The 8,191-nt window shown below is 45.4% G+C and overlaps 2 protein-coding genes across 2 annotated transcripts; one reads left to right on the plus strand and one right to left on the minus strand.

Annotated features, from left to right (window-relative positions):
* Positions 1-3,792: 3,792 nt before the first annotated feature.
* LOC123094265 (uncharacterized) lies at positions 3,793-4,625 on the minus strand. Its single transcript, XM_044516312.1, has 2 exons — positions 4,491-4,625; positions 3,793-4,394 (listed from the first exon to the last, which is right to left on the minus strand). The coding sequence occupies exons 1-2, from the start codon at positions 4,616-4,618 to the stop codon at positions 4,094-4,096; spliced, it is 429 nt and encodes a 142-aa protein (XP_044372247.1). The 5' UTR covers positions 4,619-4,625; the 3' UTR covers positions 3,793-4,093.
* Positions 4,626-5,712: 1,087 nt separating this feature from the next.
* On the plus strand, positions 5,713-6,830 carry LOC123094266 (pollen allergen KBG 41). Its single transcript, XM_044516313.1, has one exon. It carries the CDS (start codon positions 5,773-5,775, stop codon positions 6,553-6,555), a length of 783 nt encoding a protein of 260 aa, XP_044372248.1. The 5' UTR covers positions 5,713-5,772; the 3' UTR covers positions 6,556-6,830.
* The last annotated feature ends 1,361 nt before the right edge of the window (positions 6,831-8,191 follow it).

Raw genomic sequence — 8,191 nt, forward strand, 5'->3', positions numbered from 1 at the left:
GCCTTGCAATGTCAGAATCCACCCCATCTAGCCATGTTCCAAATAACATACTAATAGAGGTGGGCTGACTGATATTAAAAGCAATATGAACCGACCGCCACAGAATCTTAGCCAACGGACAATCGAGAAAGAGGTGTTTGATGTTTTCAGAATGATCACAGAAGCTACATCGAGACGGACCTACCCAATTACGTTTTGCAAGGTTATCCTTAGTCAGAATGACTTGTTTATGCACAAACCACATAAACACTTTAATACGTAAGGGTACCTTAACTTTCCAAACATGTAAGGAGGTAGGGATGACAATAGAGTTAATGACAGCCTGATACATTGATTTGACCGAGAACACACCGTTCTTAGTAAGTTTCCAATGCAGCTGATCAGGGTTAGCAGACAACCGGACATCCATTAAACGACGAACCAGATGGAGCCAGGCCTCCCAACGATTACCAACAAGCGTCCGCCTAAAGTTGATATTGAGGGGAATGGACTGTAAAACAGTAGCAACATAGGCACCTCTACGTTGGACTATGTTATACAAAGAAGGATATTGAAGTGCTAGTGGGGTCTCCCCAAGCCACGTATCCTCCCAAAACCTCGTCGTGGTACCATTCCCAACAATAAATTTAGTCTTGTTGAAAAATATTTGTTTAACTCTCATCAGACCCTTCCAAAAGGGCGAGTCTCAAGGTCTCACAGACACCTGGGCCAAGGTTTTAGCAAAAAGATACTTATTGCGTAAAATCTGTGCCCAAGTGGCCTCCGTCTCAGATGACTACTTAAAAAGCCACTTGCTAAGGAGACATATATTTTTGATTTCCAGATTTTCAATACCTAGGCCACCTTGGTCCTTAGGTCTGCAGATAATATCCCACTTCGCAAGTCTATACTTCCGTTTAAGCTCATCAATTTGCCAAAAGAATCGAGATCGATAGAAATCTAACCTTTTCCTAACTCCGACCGGAACCAAGAAAAAGGATAACAGAAACATAGGCATACTAGTAAGGACCGAGTTAATCAGAATTAATCGACCTCCATATGACATGAGATTTCCTTTCCAACAGCTCAGTTTCTTTTCAAAACGATCCTCAATACATTTCCACTCAACATTAGTTAGCTTACGATGATGAATGGGTATACCTAAATACGTAAATGGTAAAGAACCCAATTCACATCCGAACAATTGTTGATACGAGTCCCGGTCATCATTTGCTCTTCCAAAGCAAAACAATTCGCTCTTGTGGAAGTTGATTTTAAGCCCGGACAATTGTTCAAATAAGCAAAGCAGCAGCTTCATGTTCCTTGCTTTCGCCATATCATGCTCCATAAATATGATAGTATCATCAGCATACTGGAGAATGGATAACCCGCCGTCTACTAGATGTGGAACCAGGCCACCTACCTGTCCTGCATCCTTTGCCCGACCTATTAAAATAGTCAGCATGTCAGCCACTATGTTAAACAGGATCGGTGATATAGGGTCTCCTTGCCGTAGCCCCTTGTGTGTTTGGAAATAATGACCCACGTCATCATTCACCTTAATCCCGACACTCCCTTTTTGCGTTAAAGAGTCAATTTGGTTTCTCCAGGCCGGATCAAAACCTTTCATATGCAACGCTTGTTGAAGGAAAGGCCATTTGACTTTATCATATGCTTTTTCAAAATCCACTTTAAAAACTACGCCATCAAGTTTTTTGGAGTGGATTTCGTGGAGCGTTTCATGCAAGACAACAACCCCTTCCAGGATGTTTCTATCCGGCATGAAAGCTGTCTGGGACGGCTGAACTACTGTGTGTGCTATTTGTGTAAGCCTATTTGTCCCCACCTTAGTGAAGATCTTGAAACTCACATTTAGCAAACAAATGGGTCGAAACTGCTCAATCTGAACAGCCTCAGTCTTCTTAGGCAGAAGAGTAATCGTCCCAAAATTTAGCTTGAACAATTGAAGCTGCCCCTCAAAAAACTCGTGAAACATGGGCATCAAGTCTCCCTTGATAAAATGCCAACACTTCTTGTAAAACTCCGCCGGAAACCCGTCCGGACCTGGAGCCTTGTTGTTCTCCATTTGAGTAATAGCCTCAAACACCTATTTCTCCGAGAAAGGAGCAGTCAAGAGCTCATTCTCGGCAGTCTCAAGTTGAGGCACATCCTCAACCCTAGACTCATCCAACGACACGAATGTCTCTACCGGGGTACCAAACAACTGTTTGTAATAATTGGTAATGTACTCTTTGAGATTATCCTGACCAACTATCGTCCCTTCATGTTGTTCTAATTGGAAAATTCTCTTCTTACGATGCTTCCCATTCGCAATCATGTGAAAGAATTGAGTGTTATCCTCGCCTTCTACGATTTTGTGAACCTTAGCTCGCAATGCCCACTTCAATTCCTCCTCACGGAGATGCTTTTTAAGCTGCATCTCTGCATCTATCTTTGTTGCCAACTCATTGGAATCCAAGATAGAGGTTTCTGCTTTAGCTTCGAAATTTTGAATGATTAGAAGAAGTCTGTCCTTCTCCACCTTATAAATCCCATGCGTGTGCTTAGCCCAGCCACGAAGGAAACGACGGAGATGACGAATCTTGGATTGCCATCTGTCGATAGGTGTCCTACCTCCCGAGTCCATAGCCCACTCTCTAGCTAGCAACTCGAGGAACCCTTCTCTTTCAAACCAGGCAAGTTCAAACGAGAAAATGTTCTTGTTACTCACGAAATTTTGAACTACGGAATCGACTAGTAGCGGTGTATGATCCGAGACACCTCGAGTCAAAGCCTGCACCGTTACCAGGGGAAACTTCTGTTCCCACTCGACACTAGCTAGCACACGGTCAAGTTTCTCAAAGGTCGGGACCGTTAACGAATTAGCCCAAGTGAATTTCCTACCCGAGAGTTCGATCTCTCTGAGATCCAAACTTTCAATGATAGTGTTGAACATGTAGGACTCCGACTCCCAGCCCATCAAAAATCTCTCCCAGACACCACGCCTCCATCCTTCCATTTTCTCTCGTTGCCCTTTTGGCTCTTGCCTTTGTCATCACTCCACCACCATTATATTGCACACCCCTGTTGGTACTCGACGAGTCCGTCACCTCCAGCTGTACACCCGGGATCCAAGACGATTCTTCTCTATTGTTGGGGCGAGCCTTTCCTCCGACCACCACTCGGGTACCATCCGCTCCTACGCTGCTCACCATGCCCGGCAAGTGTCCGTTGAATTGGCCGAGCTAATTTTTTTTGTCCGTTCTTCTTCTTTAAAGCAATGGTTTCGGATACAAAGTACATATATGAGCATTATGTTGAGTCATGACATCTTGTGGGAGGTGAGGGCCTTCACAACACTTAAAAAGTTTGTTAAAAGACACCAACGAATCTGGCATCGAGCAACTCATGAGCAACCGAAGGAAAATCTGATCGAGCATTCATGGGCGGTTAAAGAGGGCAATAATATTTGAGTGTAATATTTGAACTTATTTAAGTACAACTACCGCTATATTTGAACATTTGAAATATAAGTCTTATGCTCCTACTCCCTCCGCTCCTAAATATAAGTATTTGTAGAGATTGCACTACGAACTACATACGGATATTTATATATAGACATATTTTAAAATATAGATTCACTCATTTTGCTCCGTGTGTAGTCCGCATTGGAATTTTTAAAAATACTTATATTTAGGGACGGAGTGAGTATTTAGGAACAAAGGGAGTACGGAGTATATATCAATTAATGCGCTACAGTACAAGTTGAGAATGGAATAAAAGCACGCAGCAATCAATCAATCAATCCCGTGCTTATACAACCAACCATTCTTTTGTTTTTTTCCTGCTTCCTTTTGATGAGATCAGTACAAGGAAGGCTCAATGCTTCTCACTCTATTTTCTTTTGTCCAGCGAAATCATCATCAATCATCAAAACAAAATAAATCCGAGAAATATGGCACAACCATACCATATTACTACTACCATATACTAAATCACACACACACACACACACACACACACACACACGCACACACACACACAAACCCCTTTATTGTCGGCAAGCAAGCGGTTGATCATGCTGCAGCTGATGGAATGAAAATCCTGACAAGGATCACTGTCGGGTGCACATGAGGGCTCTGCCTTGGAAGCACGCGATGAAGACGGGAGGGATGTACCCCGTGATGTCGTTGTAGCAGGTCCAGGCGCTATCTCCAAGGCATGGCAGCAGTTGCTTGCTGATCTCTAGGCCGATGCAGTGCTCCTTGTTGGGCTCCTCCTTATCCTTGGCCAAGCATTGCCTGCCGGCGGCGAGGACGAAGCATGGCGTGAAGGTAACCTCGTTGGTGACGGCATTCTCGGCGAAGCAGGCCAGTGCGACGTTGGCGACGCAGGCCAGCTCTTCGTTGGACGTGCTTTATGCGACACACAGATTATCCTGTGTCAGTACTTACTTTTCACGTGCCCTCTCTGAAATGAATGAATTGTACTCTAGAAAAGCAAGTACTGACCTTATGCCGACACACAGATTATCCTGCGTCAGCAGCGCCGGCTCCGGCGCCGGCGCCGGTGTGGCGGAGCCGCCTGCTCCGCATATGAGCAGCACTAGGACAATGAGCGACTGCTTGATGATGGCCATCGGGCTTTGGTTTGTTGGGTTGGTTGAAGAGACTCACTTCCGCATCAGATGAGATGCGTAGATTTATAGGAGCTGGGCAGGAGGCAGAACATAAAGTTTTAAATTTTCGTGATCGCGACACAAGCCCCAGCTAACAGTAAACAGAATCTCATAGCTAAGATTTCGGCGAAAGGGACACTAGAATAAGCAAGCACAAGGAGGACTTACTAGTTGCGCTCGAGCATTCCAGCGCTCGGTTTCCGGCCGGAAAGCAGGTAACTCAACTTTCCTTATTTTTTTGACGGGGTCTCAACCTTCCTTTTTAAGCAAATCTGTGTGACAGAAATATTAAGAGACACACCTAAAATCAGTTTTGGTGGCGAGATGAGGAGGATAATAAAAAGATGGATTGGCTCGCATGGTGGACACTTTGCTTCCCTAAAAGTGAGGGAGGTAAGGGCTTTGGAGATTTACATTTTTTTAGCCTTCCAATGCTAGCCAAGCAATGTTCGAGATTGATACCTAACCCTGATTTGTTCTGCGCAAGAATTTTAAATGCCAAATACTACCTTGACTATGATCTGCCACAATCTACCCCTAAGAAAGGTTCACCCTTCACGTGGCCACAACATCATGTTTTGTCTTTCATCCTTGAAGCGTGGGTATATTCCGAGGATTGGTACAGGGGGAGAGGATCCTATACAGTTCGGATTGGAAGGTTATTACGCCGAAAATGTTACATCCACGGGCTCCTAAGAAGAGAATACTATATAAACTTACTAGTAACTAACTAACTATGCCCCCCGATTTTCATGGGGTGGGCCCCTCCCTTCCCTTAACTCCAATCACATCTTCCAACGTTATTGATTTTTTTATTACTCTTATTACCCACCCCACGAGGTTAAACAGTAGTTAGCGATCTAATCAATGCTACCATTATTGGTTTGTGGCATGAAGAGCTCACGAGTTTAATGAGTTTGGCCAAAAAGGGAGAGTAGAGGAGAGGAGGAGATTGCTAATTTGGGCGCGGTAATCTCTCCGGGCCTCTCAACGTGCGGCGGGTCGATGTATATATAGAGCTAATCAAGCTCCTTCAGCCTCACATCGCACCACAATCTCTCTTCCTCTCGTACGCTAGTGTGCAAACCAACCAACGCAAGACAAGAGAAGCAGCAATGGCGGTGCAGCAGTGTACGGTGGCGCTCTTGGTGGCCGTCGCCCTCGTCTCGTACGCTGCCGAAGCTGGCTACGCCCCAGCCGGGCCACAGCCCAAGGCCACGACCGAGGAGCAGAAGCTAGCTGAGAAGGCCAACAACGCCTTCAAGGCGGCCGTGGCGGCCGCAGCCGCAGCCCCTCCAGAGGACAAGGGCAAGATATTCGTCAAGACCTTCGTGCAGATCTTCGGCAGCTGGTCTCTTGAGGGGGTCACCGACACGTCCAGCACCAAAGCCATTTTCAACTCCAGGGTCGGCTTCACTCTGGCAGGGGCCGCACTGAAAGCCCAGGGTGCCACCCCGGAGGCCAAGTATGAATCCTTCGTGGCCATGTTCGACAAGTCGCTCTGCATCATCGTCGGCATCATGAAGGTCCACGCCGGCGAGGAAGTCAAGGGGCCGATCCCTGCCGGCGAGCTCAAGGCCATGGACCAGATGGACGCCGCCTTCTGCACTGCAGCCACCACCGCCGACGCTGCCCCGATAAAGGACAGGCCCGCCGTCTTCGACTCTGCCTTCAGCAAGGCCATCAAGGAGACCACGGGCGATGCATACGAGGCCTACAAGTTTGTCCCCGCCCTCGAGTCCGCCATCAAGAAGACCTACGCTGGGTTTATTCCCGGGAGTCCCCAGGACAAGCGCACGCTCTTTGAGGCCACCCTGAGCGACACCATCGTCTCCATGGCCGCCACTCCCACCGCCGCCACTCCCACCGCCGCCGCTGCCGGTGGCTACAAAGTCTGAGCTCACCGCATATACTCCACGTACATATGCATATGCGTACGTGTGTATGTGACTGTGGCAGCCAGCGAGTTTGATCGACAATCAAAATCAGTTCTTGGTTTTTGTTTCATGCACCGGCGATCGATGACCTGATAAGCATCGGCCATCAGCCAGCATATTCCATTCATTTTCGTATATTAAATTCTTTGCCATTCAGCTTTCACCAGGTACCGGAACACTAAATTGTAACCAACCATGCATGTGGAAGATGTCATAATACACATACTTTCTACTTACTGTATTTATATCTCTAAGCTGAGCTGCTTGATTTGTGTTCTCTGACAACCTCATGCGTGCTCAAACTGATTCAGTTTAAAACAAGCAGCAGTTGGTTTTATATATATATTGCTTTGCTACCATTTGGAATGGTGCAGGTGAAAAGCAAGCAATGCTTTCGTAAGCAAGGTAGTGTCAACGAAGATTGCGTGTGTGTCTCTATGTGTGCGACAGACGCTTTTTCATACTGTCTGATTACCTCATATCATAAGTACTCCCTCTGTTCACTTTTATAAGACCTTGAAGATATTTCAGACAATCTGCAAAACAATCCATTTTGAGTTGTCTGAAACGACTTACAAAAGTGAATGGAGGGAGTACAACATATTACTACCGGCAGTGCTAGTAAGAAAAAAATCCTAGAGATTTCAATCCTCCAAAATTTCTTCGCAAATCCTTTGAATCAAAGGAGCCATAACCCTTGTTTTCTTCCTATACATGTTATTTGATTCGTAGAGATGCAACCATAATGATTTTTTCTTAGGATTCATCTGTACTAGATGCCAGCGGAAAATTTTCATCCACTTCAACCCCATGTGAAGATTCCTATATGCTCGATCAAACATCCATGCAATCCTGTAGTACCGAAGATGGCATGATATCTTATTCCCGGATTTTCCCTATTCCTATGTTTTAAAAATCCCGCGAATCAGAGAAGTCTGGTGGCAACAATGCAAATTGGTTTTTGTACCCGAAATATTACCACAAGTAATTTGTGAGAATTTGAAACAAGAATAATACAAATCCAACTCCGATCCATATCCTCCAAAAATAGTCTTCAATCACTCTTTATCTAAGATAGCCACATATTAAAGAGGAGGTGTTGGGGGGTTCTTAGCTTGATATCATATGCAAACCCAAAAGGAACCAACATAGCGAACTTAAAGGTAAGGTCAAGCACACTTTTTTAGATAAAAGGCGTAAGGAGCGCCCAGCTTTAAATGAATAAAGACAACAAGGCCAACGTTGTTCAGTATAACAAACCAAGTAAAGAATAAACAAAGATTACATGCCATCTCAAAAGGCAAAGGATGTTAAAACAAACTAGAGCCGAAAGGATCGAACGCTGAAGACATCAGGCGGTTGTTTTTGTTGACATAGTGTACTTATTTAATCTTGTTTTGCACCGCACCAGCCACCTTGACGTCCTTCCTCTTTGCCGAAAGACTCCAATAACCAAAAAACAATGACCATTTGATGTAATCAACAGGTTGATTTAGAAATTTACCCGTCGCAGTCAGTTTATTGTGGCTTCCAAAGAGCCCAGGCTAGAGCCGCGGATGAATGCCATGCAATCCTTTGGTGCTGACTGTTGTGGGGT

The sequence above is a fragment of the Triticum aestivum genome, chromosome 4B (assembly GCF_018294505.1).
Source record: "Triticum aestivum cultivar Chinese Spring chromosome 4B, IWGSC CS RefSeq v2.1, whole genome shotgun sequence".
Lineage (NCBI taxonomy): Eukaryota > Viridiplantae > Streptophyta > Magnoliopsida > Poales > Poaceae > Triticum > Triticum aestivum.